This window comes from Colius striatus, chromosome 11 (assembly GCF_028858725.1).
Source record: "Colius striatus isolate bColStr4 chromosome 11, bColStr4.1.hap1, whole genome shotgun sequence".
Lineage (NCBI taxonomy): Eukaryota > Metazoa > Chordata > Aves > Coliiformes > Coliidae > Colius > Colius striatus.
The window spans coordinates 11,315,310-11,332,947 of record NC_084769.1 but is presented as its reverse complement, the minus strand read 5'-3'; the positions used below and the strand labels follow the sequence as shown (position 1 = coordinate 11,332,947).

Here is a 17,638-nt window from a genome sequence, read left to right as displayed (position 1 = left end):
CAACCAGTCTTATTTCCTTCTTCTTTTTCTTGCTACACTTTCTTGGGTGCTTGTGGTATCTTTCCCTCACCTCTGCACTCCCATGTTACTCCCTGGCAGGGCACTTGCAGTCCTCTCCTCAGGTCCTTGCTTTCCTTCTCTGCACTCTCCCTACCCAAACAGCCGCTTAGCAATGAGTCAAACTTCAGCTGCCTGTGGCTGCATTGATTATCCAGGCTGTTGGCACTAACCCAGTGTGCTGGGAAATGCTAAAGCCTGGAGGTAATCTGCAAGCAAAGGGGTGGCAGAGGGGCACTGCCTGCCCATGCCTTTCCTTTTGGAGTGCAAAGGAAGAAAGCGAAGGAGTTGGTTTTGCTTTTCAACAGCTTAGTCCTTTGCAAATTAACTGCAACAGAGCTGTATTCACACAGTGTCTGCTGCTTTGGGTGACAAAGCTGGTTTAAAATGTTCCTGCCCTTCTTTTCCCTTCACTTTCCTTCCTGCTCTCCTTTTTTCCATGCCTGAGGCAAACGGGCTCATGTGACACAGACACATAGAACCATAGAATCACAGAATGGTAGGGGTTGGAAGGGACCTTTAGAGATCATCCAGTCCATCCCCCCTGCAGAAGCAGGTTCACCTAGATCAGGTCACACAGAAACACATCCAGATGGGTCTGGATGACCTACAGAGAAGGAGACTCCACACCCTCCCTGGGCAGCCCGTGCCAGGGCTCCCTCACCTCAACTGTAAAATAGTTTTTCCTTATGTTTAAATTGAACTTTTTGTGTTCCAGCTTCATCCCATTACCCCTTGTCCTGTTGCTAGATACCATCAAAAGCGCTGCCCCAACCTCCTGACACCCACCATTTAGATATTTGTAAATGTTAATAAGATCTCCCCTCAGTCTCCTCTTCTCCAGACTAAACAGCCCCAGTTCCCACAGCCTTTCCTCATATGAAAGGTGTTCCAGTCCCCTGATCATCCTGGTGGCCCTGTGCTGGACTCTCTCCAGCACTTCCCTGTTCCTCTTGAGCTGAGGAGCCCAGAACTGGACACAGGACTCCAGGTGAGGCCTCGCCAGGGCAGAGAAAGGCACGGAAAGGCAGCACAGCCTCTGGTGAATCAGCCAGTCCTCCCAGTTTGGTGGCATCAGCCTGAACCAAGCTAAAACTTGCTCTACTTGTGGTGATTATTTTTTGACTGTTCTATTTTTTTTCTTTTGACAGTTATGAAATCTCTCTTTCCAGCTTGTGGAATGACAGTGAGAACAGAATTTGCCCCATGGATGCTCCTTCTCAGGTGGCAAGGTTAGTCCCAGGTATTCCACCTACAATATGGCCTGCAAACCTTAGCTTGTACTTCAATGTTGTGTCAGAAATGTGGAGCCCTGCAGAGCTGCCCTGAATGTGTGAGTTAGTTACACCAAAGGCAGTACCAGCATCTGAGCAGAGCCTGCCCTTGCACTTGTTTTCAGCATGTATATGTGCCCTCCTCCCCTGATAAGGCAGATTTAGTAGAAAACAGGGTACACATTTGATTCATTTGTAACTCTGGGGTTTTTTTTTACCCCACCTGCTCAGCGCTGATGCTGCCAACATGCCACTTGCTACACTCCAAATAATCCCCATTTCAAGCTATTTTTAGTGTGGTCTGCTGCACTTCTTCCGTGCTGCTGGTAGGAGGAGAGGGGGGAGAAACCATAAAGTGCTCAGAGGAGAGCTGTTTATATTGAACAAGTAAGAGCTTCTGTTTATAGAGGCAGAAACAAACTTTAAAAAACCCCTCAAATCCGGAAGGATGGGCTTGTGGCCCTTTGCCAGCAAAAAGAGCAAGTCAAAACAATGACCACCATTTGTTTTCTGCTATTCCCTGGCAAGCTTCCTTCAGCTATTGCATGATCTGCTCAGGGCAAAGAGACAAGGAAAAAAAGAGGCAAATGAACAAGGCAGGCAGTGGCAATTGCTCCAGCCTTTCTCCTGCCCATGCCTGGGCCTTGCTGCAGTCTGAGGGGATTTAAAGCTGCATCAGTCAGCCAGCAGCTCCAGGGGAAACAGATGAGGCTGAGGGAAGAGTTTGAGGGGGAAAAAAACCCAACAAAAACCAAGGCAAAATGTATCTTGTGAAACACCACTACTGTGTTTTATCCATATCCCTGTCCAGTAAAAGGCTCAGCCCTCCTCTGTTTCTCCAGCCAGGCCCCACAGCAACAGGCCTCTGGTAAAAAGTCAGAGGTCTGGTTGAGCTGCTGCCTGCTCCAGCTGCCCTCATGCAGGCACCCAGGCCAGATGCCTACATGCACACCCCAAGGAATGGCTGTTTAGTTTAGTTTCATCAGCCTAATCTCCCATTTCCCTCGGGCTCCACCACCTTCCTGCTTGTTTACCAGCACCGTCAGGGAACAGGAGCTCCCTGTGGTGCTCCCCACCCTGGGTCAACACCAGGCTACTAAATCAAGTGAACTTCTGCCACAGTCACTGCGGCTCCAGCTCCTATTTTTATAGCCATACTTTGCCCAATAAGGCTCCATTAATAAATCACCCAGGCAGCACCACTCGTGCTTGCAGGAGCAAGCCCTGGTTTGGTCAGTTGGTGGGGAGCTCAGCCAAGGAAACCATGAACTCAACTCACAGCATCATCTATGCACAATAGTTTTATTTTGTTGTTTTTATATAAAAAAATTCCTAAAGACTGCAGAACTCTTGTATCCTAATTTCTTACACAAATACTTCCAACACCCTCTTCTTTTTAAGCTAATTTCCCCCCCCCACCCCCCCCCAGTAACTTGCAATGGTGTGGGTCCCCCTGATTCTTGACCTAGTCACCCTTTCTAATGGGATATGTCTAAAGCTGCAAGGTGGCACTTGCTTCACTTAGTTGGCAGGTTTAATACATCCAGGAAGCTGGGGTGGCACACGGCTCAGAGTCCCTCAACACAGGCAGGGAGCCTGCCTTCACAGCCAGGCCTCCAGGATCAACCAGACTTTTCTCCTCACTGTGCAAACAACAGGCTTTGGTCATGGACCAGTCCTGTCGGAAGGGATTCTCGCCCCTGAAGAGGATCCCATCTTCACGTGGGGAAGCAGCACATACAGTCAAGCAATTGTCCACAGCAGTCCCAGGCGCTGAGGCCCCGTCAGTCAACCGTACCGTTGTAAGACTTGTTGAGCTTGTTGAACGTGAACTCTACGTTGTGTGTGGAAATCGGCTTTCGGTAGAGAGGGTTGGATGCCTTTGGGGAAATGAGTTGAGACAAAGGACAAAGGTGAGGAATGAAATGCAAGTCACGGTGAGTGATTCATCAATTAATTTGGAGATAGCCTTGCATATGGCTTTGAAATTATAGAATCATTTAGGTGGGAAAAGGTCTTTAAGAGCATCACGTCCAACCACTCACCTCACACTGCCAAGCCCACCACTAAACCATAGCCCTCAGCATCTCATCTATGTGTCTTTTCAATATCTCCAGGGACAGGGACTCCACCACCTCCCTTAGCAGCTGTGCCAGTGTTTAACCACTCTCTTGGTGTAAAAGTTCTTCCTAATCTCCAATCTAAACATCCCCTGGTGCAACTTGAGTCCATTTCCTTTTGTCTGAGCCCAAAGCTGTGTTTGTCTACAGTTTGTTCCTCGGACCCACCTATCTGCAGGCACAGGTGATGCCATCAAATGCTGGGTAGAATCAGAATCATAGAATGGTAGGGGTTGGAAGGGACCTTTAGAGATCATGTTGTCCAACCCCCTGCAGAAGCAGGTTCACCTAGATCAGGTTGCACAGAAACATGTCCAGATGGGTCTTGAAGACCTCCAGAGAAGGAGACTCCACAACCCCTCCCTGGGCAGCCTGTGCCAGGGCTCCCTCACCCTCACAGTGAAATAGTTTTTTCTTATGTTTAAGTGGAACTTTTTGTGTTCCAACTTCATCCCATTACCCCTTGTCCTGTTACTAGCTACTATAGAAAAAAGAGATGTCCCAACCTCCTGACACCCACCCTTTAGATATTTATAAATGTTAATGAGATCTCCCCTTAGTCTCCTCTTCTCCAGACTAAACAGCCCCAGTTCCCACAGCCTTTCCTCATAAGGAAAGATGCTCCTGATCAACTTGGTGGCCCTGTGCTGGACTCTCTCCAGCACTTCCCTGTCCCTCTTGAGCTGAGGAGCCCAGAACTGGACACAGGACTCCAGATGAGGCCTCACCAGGGCAGAGCAGAGAGGGAGAAGAACTTCCCTTGACCTGCTGGCCACACTCTTCTTGATGCATCCCAGGATGCCATTGGCCTTCTTGGCCATGAGGGCACATTGCTGGCTCATGTTTAGCTTATTATCAATCAGGACTCCCAGGTCTCTTTCTGCAGAGCTGCTCTTCAGCAGTTTGACTCCCAGCCTGTGCTGGTGCATGGGGTTGTTCCTCCCCAGGTGCAGGACTCTGCACTTGTCCTTGTTGAACCTCATGAGGTTCCTCTCTGCTGAACTCTCAGGCCTGTTGAGATCCCGCTGAATGGCAGCACAGCCTCTGGGGAATCAGCCAATCCTCCCAGTTTGGTAGCCCCAACTAAAGCCTCCCAGAAGGACTCCCTCATAGACCTGACCAACCTGGCTCTCACTACTCAGAGCTTGGTGTCCACTCCCCCACCACCAGTCCTCCACCACTGATGGGAAACATCCCATAGAACCAAAGGCTGGGCATAATTTTGCAGCAGCCCCTCACACCAGTCAACCTCCTCCCTCAGTGCTGAGCTGTTTGGGGCAGGTGCAGCCTGAGACCCCCCCCTCTCCCCCTCCACCTCCCTCTCACCATTTCGTATCTGGCCCGGGAGCGTTCTGTCTGGAACCGGTCGAACTCCCGTCTGTCGTGGATGGTGACGAGCAGCTTCCAGAGCGCCAGCAGGATGATGCCGATGAGCACCACGCTGCCAATCACCGCCAGCACTATTGTCACGGCACTGGGGGCTGAGCTGCATGCTGGCAACAAGAGGAGAAGCTCATTAGCTCTGCTGGGGGTCTTCCCCATATCAGGATACCCAGCTGTAACAATCTGAACCACAGCCACTCAGCGAGTGACCTCAGGGCAGCTAAAAAACCCCACAGTCCTCTCTGCAACCAAAGGGATTTCTTTTTAATGGAATAAATTCCTGGCTAGAGGTAGGTCAAAGGCAAAGCTCTCATGGACATAACCAGAGCCAGGATGTCATGTGGCAGTTGGGGGAAGAGCAGTGCTGCGATGCCACTATCCAACAGGGATGCCTGGTTTTAATGCTGGGTGACCCATGTGGGACAGAGGGTTCAGGGAACTCTGGCAAAAGCCAGTTCACGCAGGCAGGTGATCAGTAGGCACTTTAAATAAGTACATTAACTGCCAGCTAATCAACTGGTCTTTCAATTAAGTGCAAGCTGCTGCACAAATGAAACAAAACATGTGGCCTCTCAGTCTTTCCCATACTGGCCTGTGCCTCAGAGGACCAGAGCAGATCACAAGAAGCTACTGCTGGGTGCCCGCCAGCTCATCCTGCAATACCATGGGGGCTTTTCTTTGGGAAACTGCATTGCACAAGCTTAATATAACGCTGGGAAACACAGCTGTCTGCAGCAGCCCCAGGGCAGGGAACAGGGACACACAGCCCTAGGCCAGAGTTAGCTCTTTGGCAAGACAGAAATCCATGGGTGCTGTGGAGCCTTCCCAATTTCCTGACTTCACCAGCAGCAGCAGCCAGTGTCTCCTTTGGAGTTTTCTGCTCTCAGTGGCTGTATCTCTAATCAGTTAATTACATGCTTTTTGCTACGTAAATAGGCTGGGTTTAATTTCAGCATCCCAAACTGGTAGAAAGCCCTTCAGCTGCTTGCTAGCAATGCTGCCAGCTCAGGTGCATGTTTCTCTCTCAGAGTCCTTTTTTTTTTACTAAGCTGGGAGCATTTGGAGCTGGGTTTCAGCACTGTGAAACAATCTTTAGTCACCCCAGTTCATCTGCTCACCTCAGGATGGGAAAGCCTGCTCTACCTACACAGTGGAATCAAAGTCAGGGTTAGAGAAATGGTTGTTACAAAACAAGATACTAATTAGATTAATATAGATAAAACTTCCATGTCTCTCTTGATTACTGTCCTTCTGAACTGAGAAGCAAATCTCAATTCCTCCCAGCCCAGCTGCTTCCAATCCCATTCTTGCACCATTATACCACTAAAAGATACAGTGATTACAGTCTCAATAGTGATGATCTTTTGGTCTTCACTAGGTTTGAGAGATCACACATCCACAGAGAGAGGTGTGATGGCCCCATTGAGCTTTCATCCCACTGACGTGTGCTGCTTTTCACTAAACTGGGAGCATTTGTAGCTGGGTTTCAGCACCATGAAACACTTAATCTTCAATCACCCCAGTTCAGCTGCTCACGTGCACCTCAGTGCAGCCAGTGAAAACAGCCTTTCCACAGCCCACCAGGCCTCCCAGCAACTCAGCACCTTGCAAGGCAGCCTGTGCTACAAAGAGGACAACCAATGGAGGCCAAACCTGGCTCTTTGAGGACAGTGAGGTTGGATTTCCCACTGGGAAGCTCTGAATAGGTGAACTTCATGACGCAGTTGTTCACTGGGTAGGCGCAGAGGATCGCGTTCGGGTCATCTGTTTCTACAATGAGAGGCACAGAGTTTTGTTTCAGTCTTTGTCTTAAAAAAGAAGATCCTGAAGACTGCAGAACTCTTGAATCCTAATTTCTTACACACACATTTCCAACAGCCTCTTCTTTTAATTTCCCCCTAAGGACTGCATAGAATCACAGAATGGTAGGGGTTGGAAGGGACCTTTAGAGATCATCCAGTCCACCCCCCCTGCAGAAGCAGGGTCACTTAGATCAAGTCACACAGGAATGCATCCAGGTGGGTCTTGAAGACCTCCAGAGAAGGAGCCTCCACACCCTCCCTGGGCAGCCTGTGCCAGGGCTCCCTCACCTCAACAGTGAAATAGTTTTTCCTTATGTTTAAATGGAACATTTTGTGTTCCAGCTCCATCCCATTACCCCTTGTCCTGTCACTGGATACAACAGAAAAAAGTGCTGTTCCAACCTCCTGACACCCACCAGTTAGATATTTGTAAATACCAATGAGATCCCCAGCTTACAATGGTGTGGGTTCCCCTGAATTTGGACTAGTCAGCCTTTCTAATGAGACATGTCTAAAGCTGCAATATGGCACTTGGTTGACTGACTTGGCAGGTTTACTATTAGGAGTTAGCATGATTGTCCCCTGCAAGCTGAGCAGGGCTTCCAATGGGTACCTAGGAAAGGAGAAACTGGGAGCAAGCCTGGAAAGCAACACAGTTTGATCAAGATTTGAACAGCATCCAGACCTGTTGCTCGAGAAAAATGTGGCACTTGGCAAATCTTACATGGCAAACAGACACAGCCTCACACATACACACACTTCTTCCTTCACACAAGTCTGCTTTGGCAATAAACGCCATTTTCTTCTTAATTTGCTCCATTTCTTGCAGAGTGGAAGCTGAGGAGGAAGAGAGGGGCATAGACTCAGCCTGTGGGGACACACAGGGGCCGGCAGCAGCCCCGGCTGGCTCATGCTCCAGCTGTGCTGAACCGCTCCAGCTCCAGAAACGCTTGATGAAGCTTGTTTTAGAGTCAGACAGAAGAGGCAAACGGGGAGGGGAGGAGGGAGGGAGGGGGAAGGGAGGAGCTGGTTGGAGGGGAGGATGTGGAGATGGGGGAATTGCAAGAAACAAGGCTGTTTGATTCCCATGGCCACTTGGGTGCTGTTTGTTTGCCTGTTTAACACACCGTAGCACCAGGCAGGCTGTTCTGGTCACCCTAAGATGCTTCCTGAGGAAGGCTGCTTCACAAAAGCCATTACAGAGTTTCAGCCAAGCCATCATCTGAAGTTTGCAGCTCCAGCTTCAGGGGTGATCTCAGCAGAGCCACCGCCCTGCACAGCCACAGCTTGCAGGGAGACAGAGACAGTGCCTGGAGGGAGATGAGGCAACATGCCTGGCCATGCCAGGTAGCTCTGCAGGGAAACATCTCCGCAGGCCTCCATGGCCTAAGAGTTTCAAGGGAGAGGGAGGGATTTGGGTACCCAGTGCTATTGGCTGGCAAAGACATGAGCTTGGCTTGGGCACCTGGAAAATGCTTCTCACAGTTCTCCTCCATGCCTGTCTGTCATGCTCAAAAATGCTCTCATTACTGACCACTGCTATTCCAGCCCCTTTATCTCTCTTCTGTCTTTTATCTCTCAATGCCTTTGACCTGCTTTCAGTCCAAAGATTTATACCCTCCATTTCAACAGCTCTGAGCCCAGGTGCAACTGCTCCTCTGGTGAGTCACAGTGGGGTTCCTGATGTGGAAAAACCTCAGATAGAACTACCTCAGGATGGGAAAGCCTGCTCTACCTACACAGTGGAATCAAAGTCAGGGTTAGAGAAATGCTGATTGCTACAAAACAACGTACTAATTAGATGAATATAGATAAAACTTCCATGTCTCTTGATTACTGTCCTTCTGAACTGAGAAGCAAATCTCAATTCCTCCCAGCCCAGCTGCTTCCAATCCCATTCTTGCACCATTATACCGCTAAAAGTTACAGTGATTACAGTCTCAATAATGATGATCTTTTGATCTTCACTAGGTTTGAGAGATCACACATCCACAGAGAGAGGTGTGATGGCCCCAATGAGCTTTCAGACCACTGATGTGTGCTGTTGGCATCTTCAGCTCAGCACTAGACACATCATGCTTCTCTCTGAAACCATCAGGAATGGAAATGCAATATTGCAGAAGCAAAGAAGATCCTGCAGAACCCAATGCAAGTCATATAATCCTTCCAAAATGCATCATTCTGCCTTGTGAGGCTGATGATAGATGCCTCTTCTCTACAAAGCTTTGAGCTACTGGCTGCTTCAAGTTCAGAGCCAAAAGGCATTCAGGATCTTCCAAGGTGTGTTCATTGTCACTCAATAGTTAAGAAGGTCTCATCCTGTACTGACAGGACAATGCAGAACTATGTCTTGTGTGACAAATATCAGTGTGGCCTCTCAGCTGAGATTTTTGACATGCTAAATAACACAAAAACACGTGGACACCAGGATTTGGCTTAGTGTGCCAGTCCATAGTCCTCAAGCATTTCCTCTAAGAGTATTTTGCTTTACCTCTTTCTCTAGAAGACATCGATCTCCAAGGTGCAGAGTGTCCTGAGCTCCCAAGAGCTCAGCACCGTTCTGTAATCTGACTGCAATAGTTCAACAGAAGAATAAGCTTTGTAATCTGACTGCAATAGTTCAACAATAAGCTTCAGAATAAGCTTAACTCCTCAAAAGGTCTTAAACCAGAAAGTTGTCTCTGTTTTCCCCAACAGCACACAACAACCCAGCCTCACCTCCCAGGGCACAATATGTGCAAACGCTGGCTTTGGCATGGTGCAACACCCAGGCAAGAGAGTTGAACTGTAATCCCCAGTATTTATTGGCTCATAAGAAATTCAGGCCAGCCAGGCATCAGAAGGGAGCTTGGTGTGGTTTGGAAGTGCCTTGCAACCACTCGTGGTGTGTGCTGGTGTAAGTGCTCTCTCTGATAAACTGCAGGGAGAGAAAGGTAGGAAATCTCACTGGTCATAATTTAAAAGCTAGACACTACGTGTGAGAGGAGCCAATGGGAAAAGAATTGCCTGCAGAAAGCTCAGGAGGAAGGGAGAGAAAGGGTGAGCAAGGTAGAGCACTCCCACCTCTGTAAACTATGGGAAAAGAAGGAAATGTCACATGTGGATAGTAATTTATCCCTACTTGATCTCCATCTCTCCCTCCAAGGGGTACTGCTAAGGCCAGGGTCAGGATTGTGAATAAAGCATTTATTGTCATATGTCTGTGACAAACTGTCACAAGTTTGGGTCCCCTCTACTCCCCCAAATATCAACCAGGGACTCCCAGAATGGAGCTTGAAAAGAAGGAGGAGAAAGACATCTGCTGAGGGATACACATCTGAGGTGACCTCTAGAAGAGGTCACAAAGGGAAGGAGAGGAGCCTGCCAGGGGGACTTTTAGCAGTCAGTTCCACTAAAGCAGAATTCTCCATCTCCAAAACACCCTTGCTTTCTTTTACAAGCTCACTTCTTCCAAGATGAATTCTCAGAAGATTAGAGAATGCTTTTTTTGGGTAACACTTTGTCCTTTTACACTCTCTCACAGCTCATTGACTCTCCTGTCTCATCTGATCTCATCCCACTTTGCTCCTTACACTGCCGTTTGCTGTGGTAAGATGTTCTTTCAAATCCAAGGGGTTTTTACTCCAATACAGATCACAGCCTGCAGAGTGTGTCACACACACCACATATGCACATACACATACTACATCCACACATCAGTTTCTAATACCAGGTGCCCCCTGAGACTTTCTTTACAGAAACGTCGTGTTCTGGTTGAGAGGAGCTCAGTGCTTCAGTCACTGCCCCTCTGCAGCCCTGCTTACCGAGAACATCCACGGTGGTGATGATCTCGTCCTTGCAGTGCTTTTGGCAGGTTTGGTTATCAGCCAGTCTTCCTGAGTTAAACAGCTTGCACTCAATGCAGTCCCTGCAGAAAGAAACACGGACAGAAGATGAAGCACCCATCAGAAACCACACAGAGATACATCCCTCAGGAAGGGGGTTCCTTGGTGTTGGTCTGGGGGCTCTACATCTGCAACATAAGGAAAGAGCAAGTTGAAGGCCAAGCATCACAAGGATGGATTTATTCTAGGGGTGAATTCAATGAAGGTGCAAAACAGCTGGTAGGTTTAGGGGTCTCCTTGCCCTTTAGTTGTCGGGAGCTGCAAAATCCATCCTGCCCAAGATCAAGGCAGACATTGCTGCTCCACACCAGTCTGAGGCCAATGGCCAGAAGACCTCTGTTGCTGCCAGGCAGGCAGTCATCCCCATCCTGCCCTTCTCTGCAGCTCGCAGCTCACTGAGCCCAGGCATTTGCAGCTCAAGGTGCAGCAAAACTAGGGTTGCCATCCTTTCCCACAGAGCGTGATGGCACTGGAAGTGAATGGGGACATGAACCTCCATGAGGACACGGGCAGCAACACTTGTTGCTTCTCTGCTGAGGATAATCAACCCTGCAAATTCCTTAGCTGAAAGGTCTCCCAGGAACCAAAGAGCTGCCCATCCTACCCGTGAGAATTCCCTCCCAAACCCCTCCATGGGTACCTTTTGGTGCTACAGATGCCTGGGCAGGTGGGACACTTCTCACACGTGTCCCCGAAAGCCCCCGGCTCGGTGCACTGGCACTTGCCACAGGTGCAGGTGCCGCGGCCGCTGCACATCTGCCCGTCGCTGGAAAGGCAGCCGGCCGTCTCCGTGGAGCAGTTGCAGTTGTCCCCGATGTAGCCGGCGTGGCACTTGCACTCCCCGCAGTGACACTCGCCGTGGCCTGTGGGTGACAGCAATATCAAGTTGTCAGTGGCACCTCGGTCCAGCAGGAAAGGCTGCCACAGAGACCTGGCTTGGACAGCATCAAATAGGTGGTGATGGGGAACAGCTAGATGTCAAATTATTACCTACATCTAGCAGACCATAATACCTACTCACAGCTCCTCAGGCACCTCTCTAGGTAGGATCAGGTGGTCAGGACAGAGATAGGATACAAACTGCCCTTGGGAGGTACTAGGAGTTATGATCCACCTTGAATAATGGGTTCAGTTTTGGGCCCCTCGCTACAAGAAGGGCACTGAGGGGATGGATCGTGTCCAGAGACAGGCAACAAAGCTGATGAATGGTCTGGAGCACAATTCTGATGAGGAGCACCTGAGGCAACTGAGGGTGTTTAGCCTGGAGAAGAGGAGGCTGAGGGGAGACACGATCACTCTCTACAACTACCTGAAAGGAGGCTGTATTGAAGTGGGGGTCATTCTCTTTTCCCCAGTAATAAATGATAGGACAAGAGGAAATGGGCTCAAGTTGCTCCAAGGGAGATTTAGGCTGGACATTAGGAAGAACTTTTTTACCAAGAGGGTTGTCAGACCCCGTCCCAGGCTTCCCAGGGAGGTAGTAGACTCGTCATCCCTGGAGATATTGAAAATATATGTAGCTGAGATTCTGAAAGACATGGTTTAGTGATGGGATTGGCAGTGTGAGGTGAGTAGTTCCTTCATGTGAGGAATGACCACCAACTATTGCACAGCACAAACAGGATTAGTTGGTAGAGACCACATGTTCGGGACAGGTGTCAGACTTGTTACCCTCTTATTTTTGTCCCTCTGGATGAAGGTTCCCAAGTATCTCCCTCTTTTCAGGGTGTCCTTTTGCAGCCTCTGCACCCCCATTCAGTGCTTGACACCACCATGCAAACACAAACACCTGAGAGCACATTTTAGGAGCACATTGTCATGGGCCTTTCTTACCCACAGAGTGCATACTCCCTACCTCTGCCTCCTGATACCCAGCATTGCCTAACTGGGCTTTGCAGAGCACTACATCTCCTCCTAAGTAGAAGGCAAGTACCATCTCTGTCACTCGGTCCCCAACAGTTCCTAAGCATCACACAGCTTCACCTCACGTGCCCACCTGAAGGCCCTGGCTAAGCCAGGAGAGTTATGTGCACTTTAGCACCGTGATTTCCACTGGCACAGCACAAATACTCAGGCTTGACGAAAGGTGTCTGGCAGCAGCTTTCAAAATACTGCTTCTCAGACCAGATGTGTCCACCTCAGAGGCATGGCATAGGGCAGACAAATACCTGAAGGCACCAGAGGATGTGACAGAGTCACTGTGATCTTGCTGCTCAGAGCATGAGCAGAACAGGAGGCAACACACACAAATTACCACCAGCAGCTTTTTGCTCAGTCTTGCTATGGCATTGGATTTTGGGGGCTCCTGCCTGGACTTCCACCTTTACTGGGCTAGCTGGTGTCTGAATTGTATGACTGTCTCTCTTCTTTCTCTGTCTACATTGAGAAATAGGAAGATGGGAATAGAGCAGTACTTTCTTGCTGGTTTTAAACCCAGGGTTTAGCAGCAAAAAGTCTAGCAGGCTGACCATTTCATAAGGTCCTTCCTACCCTTTTTTCCTAACTCTTTTACTTAACAAGCATTACCCAAAACCTTGAAGGGTTTGAATACGAGGCTCACCAGGAACCCAATTACAGCTCAGCTTTCCCACTGGAAACAACCTCAAGCATCTCAGATAACATAAATTATAGGCACGCTCCTCTCATCAGCACAGAACTCCTCATCTCCCTGTCTCTCCCATCACTCCAAGATTTACCAGAGAGGCTGGGCATTGTCAAGCTATATTCCTTGCCAAAAGCCATGGGAGCACCTTCTGTTTTACTAGGCATCTCATATGTCCCAGCACATCACAAGTTGCTCTCCTACAACCTCTTTTGCACTCCCGCCGTTTGCTTTGGATCCAGCCTGCAAACTCAAACATTGTTAGACAGAGGAGACTGTGTTTACAAGATCTCTAGAGGTGACCTCCTTCCTTGCCTACATCTGATGGAGATTAAAAATCCCTCACTCTGTTTGCCTTAACAACAACAGCTTTACCCTTTCCCCAGGCACAGGTTTGGTTTGTCCCTTCCCTACAAAGATCTGGTTTTGAGCCCATGGACACAACTACATCCAGCACAGCTGCTGCAGAGTCGGGATCACTGTGCCCTCCACCTCCCAAGCAAACTGAATGGGGTGGCTGGCTTTCCTTCTCAGTTAAGTCAGGTGATCAGGATCTTGCACACAGCAAGTCTGGTCCCTCTGTGGCAGTGCATGTGCCCAAAGTAGCTATAAATCAGTTTTCTTAAATGAGTACTATTTCAAAGAATCCACAGCAGCTGACCTTGGGAATCCATGATCATGGCATTTAGTAAACGTGCTGTCATGTGGATTTGAGCCAAGAGAAGCCAAATGACTACATTCACACCACCCCATGGTCCTGACCGGTGTGGGAGCCAACCCTCTGCTCTAGGGCAGAGCCCCCATACTGTCAACCTTAGCTCAGTCCTCCAAGGACACCACAGAGCCCAACACACGATGCAAATCCACTGGAAAACTGTCTCTGGGTCATAAAGTGGTTCCATTTTTAAAGCTGTCAGTGGCAGGCCAATACAGGAGGCTAGGAAGACTGCATGTCCCTCCCAGCCCCTGGCAGGCTGGGGATGGAGCCTGGAACCCAGGGATGGGAAACAGCCATTTCCAAATACTGCATCCCATTAAACTGCTGTAATGGGAAAATTTAAGAAGCAGCATCTTAAAGCAATTGGTCTTGTTTATTGAAGGGCCTGTAGAAAAAGCCTTTCTATACGAGAGTGACCAAGCGTGAGGCATGAGCTTAGAATTTAAAACCAAGTTGAACCATGTTTTCCACCTCAGCCCCACTGCTTCAAACTGCAAGAAGCCACTGGCTGAAGCTCATCCCAGGGAATGTGCCAAGAGTGGGAATTTCCACATTGACTTTTAACAGCAATGATGTGACAACCTTCACTGCCTACACCAGCTTGAATGGCTGCTCCTGCAAGCACCAAGAGCTTCTAGTGCTCACTATTCATCTCCCACACAGCCTGAAAACTGGTGAAACACGGTGAGACACATTTATTTCTCATGTGGGCACAAGAGGAGACGTCCCACTTCTCAATATCCACACCTGGAATGTTGGAGATGAGAATCCACTCCATCCTCTTGCTCAGGACACAACCTAAGAGGAGCCCTGAGGCAATGTGGCAGTGAATCTTTTGGTGATGGTGACCCAGAGCTGATGTTTGCGATATGCAGAGTCCCACCTGGTACTCGTATGTTGCAGCAAAACGTGCTGCACGTTTCCAGTCTCAGCCATCTGATGGTCACACACAGTGCTGCTGGAGTTAAGCCTCTGTGCCATGTAAGATCATGCTTGTGGGAAGCCTTCCAGCACTACGCCCATGATGAATCTAGTCTCACTTCCCAGTTTCACTTCCAGGATGAAAATGCATCCTTGAGGAGGGTGTGCTTCAAGACACCTCTGCACTAGTAGAAGTCTCATGGTACGGGGCACTACCCTGGGCTTTAACCCTCTTGAACCTTTTGTTTGCATGTTCTTTATTAAGGCCGGTTTATACAGCCCAAAGACATTAATTATGTTCTCCAAACATAACAAGAGATGTTTTTCTTCAGTTCCCATCCTTGAAATGAGACCATCTTTTAAAAGACCCAGACCAAACTGGGAAATGAAATGCTACCTCTGAATTTGATAACATTCTTTCCATCCAGCTCTTGATTGTTGAAGGGGCTAACACAAAACACATGTGAGGGAGGCTGCAGAAACACGCTGGGAGGGTGTAGCCGAGGAAAGCAATGCTTCTGCAGGGAAGAAAGCAGTCCCCAGGCTAGAACTGGACTAGGTCTGATGGGGTGGGAGCTGCAGAGTGCACCGCTGCTTGGAGGGACTCTCTTTCCAAGGAGGCCATCAAGATGGACCAAGACTCGTACACCAGCTGGTTCATTCATGACATGATCACAGTGGGTGTTGATCAACAGTGGCTGAACATGAGCTAGCAGTGTCCATCAGGAGAGGGTTGTTAGACACTGGCACAGGCTGCCCAGGGAGGTGGTGGAGTCCCCATCCCTGGAGATATTGTAAAGATATGTAGCTGAGGTGCTGAGTGCCATGGTTTAGTGGTGGGCTTGACAGCGTGAGGTGAGTGGTTGGACTTGATGATCTCAAAGGTCTTTTCCAACCAAAACAATGCTATGATTCTGTGATCTCTCTCTCTGCCTGAACACACATTGCCATCCCACTGCGTGTCTCAGCTGGGTTGCACAGCTCACTGTCACTCAGCTTTTGGCAGAACATCCAGTTGTCCTCATTTCACCCCAGCTGCCTCTGCCCCGAGGCTGCCCACCGGGTGACAGTGGCAGCCCAAAACCCAGTTGCCCTCATGCTGGCACGGCACAGGCCCAGCTCGGCAGCCCCAGCCAGCGCTGCATGTGTGGCTCTGGGCCCTGAGATGGGCCCAGAGAGAAGCTTCTGGCAGAAACTTCCAGCCTCTGACCCTGACTTCATCCCAAGCTTCCTGACAACAGGCTGCAGAGCGTGACCCCGAGGCAGCCAAGTGCTGGGTGGGACAGCCCCGTCTGCCCTCCGCAAAGACCGAGTTCGCCTTTCAGGAATTTCACCGACGGCTCCTGCCCCAAACAGCTCTGAAACTCATTGCATTGAAAGCTGTGTGGCTAGGTCTTTTGAGATAAAGTGGTTTTTCTACTTCTGGGGACCACAAAGTTATGCAAAAATACCAGCTTTCTTCTGAGTGAAATGAAAAGCCATCTCAGCTTTTACGGAGGAGGAGAAAGGGATCTGAAAACAAGCCCCTCCAACACTCCTTTTCTTCCCCACCTTCTAGAACATTAAATTGGTGTGCCTACCACGTGAGGAAAAAAAAAAACCTTTGAGATTTTTTTTAAGCCAGGTTCTTGATTTCGGAGCACTCAGGAAGGGAAAAGCCATGCTGCAATTTGTTTCCATTAAATCATGCCACTTATTTTTGCGCCTCTGTGCTTACCCAGGCTTTGGGTCAGGACTTCTGTCATTTTTTTTGCTTACTTGAACAACTAGTTTGAAAAAAAAAACACAAAATCCCCACAGGAAAAACAATTAAGAGAAATAAGCTACAGCAAGCCATATCCAGAATCCCTGCTGCCATCCCTTTAACAAGCCCTGGCTGCTGTATCCATCACCCAGAGAGGCCCAACACAGAAACCACTAGTTTTTATTCCCCGGGGATGGATGCACCAAAACCACCTGCTTTTTCAGGGGCTGGACTGGATGATCTTTAAAGGTCCCTTCCAACTCCTACCATTGTATGATTCTTATAAGAAGTCAAACCCTACTGACACAGGACATTGCTTGAGTATCATTTCTGTGCCAGACTGCCCAATCTCTCAGCAAAAGCATCTGATGTCTGCAGAAGAAGCTCTGGGAACAGGACATTTTGAGTGGGAGGAGGAAGGGCAGCAGAAGAAGCTTTGAACACTTGGAAAACATAGACATTTGGGAAAGGGCTATGGTAAGACACAGTGCCTGCTTAGGCAAATAAATCATTGACTTCCCCACTGATCTATTTCCATGACTCAAACCAGCCAGTGCTGCACATCAAGAGGCCCACGGCACGGCTCGGGTTCACGGCACCGTCCTGCTGCCAGATGGTTGGGCACTGGTGGGAAGTCAGAGACAGACCAAGAAATCTGAAAACACTGGGGATGGGCTCAGGATCCATTCCCTGAGTCACACCAGCTTGGCAGGGGAAACAAGAGCAGCAGGCTGGCAGGAGCAGCCCCACCTCCTGGAGCCGACAGAGCATAACTATCTCCCTGTGATGAGAAAGTTACTATATAAACAAAAGACAGACAAATGTCAAAGGTTTAAGGTTTCTGAGTAAACTGCTGGCATCCACCAACTACCTCCATTCACGCCAGAAGAGAGGTCTGCCCAGCTCCTTTAGCCACCACACAATACTGAAACAACAAAACAAACACCAAGAAGACAGACACAAGTAAATAGTCCTTCTCTGGGTGTTATTTACACCAGACACCAGGGATCTGTCCCTCTTCCCATTGCACTCGTTGCAATGGTTATTTATATCTCAAAGCATATGAGTTTGGCCAAGAATCAACTAGGCTTTAAATAATCCTTTATTTCAATCCTCATGCTGGTTGAGCTCAC

The 17,638-nt window shown here is 49.0% G+C and overlaps 1 protein-coding gene across 1 annotated transcript in view; it reads right to left on the bottom strand.

Moving 5' to 3' along the window:
- Positions 1–2,629: 2,629 nt before the first annotated feature.
- ITGB5 (integrin subunit beta 5) overlaps positions 2,630–17,638 on the bottom strand; it is a 62,659-nt gene continuing 47,650 nt past the window's right edge. Inside the window, exons 11-15 of the mRNA XM_062004981.1 lie at positions 11,161–11,383; positions 10,440–10,543; positions 6,488–6,604; positions 4,778–4,944; positions 2,630–3,211 (exon numbers count right to left, since the gene is read on the bottom strand). Of these exons, the coding sequence (XP_061860965.1) occupies positions 3,116–3,211; positions 4,778–4,944; positions 6,488–6,604; positions 10,440–10,543; positions 11,161–11,383 (707 nt within the window). The 3' untranslated portion in view covers positions 2,630–3,115. The remainder of the gene's footprint in view (positions 3,212–4,777; positions 4,945–6,487; positions 6,605–10,439; positions 10,544–11,160; positions 11,384–17,638) is intronic.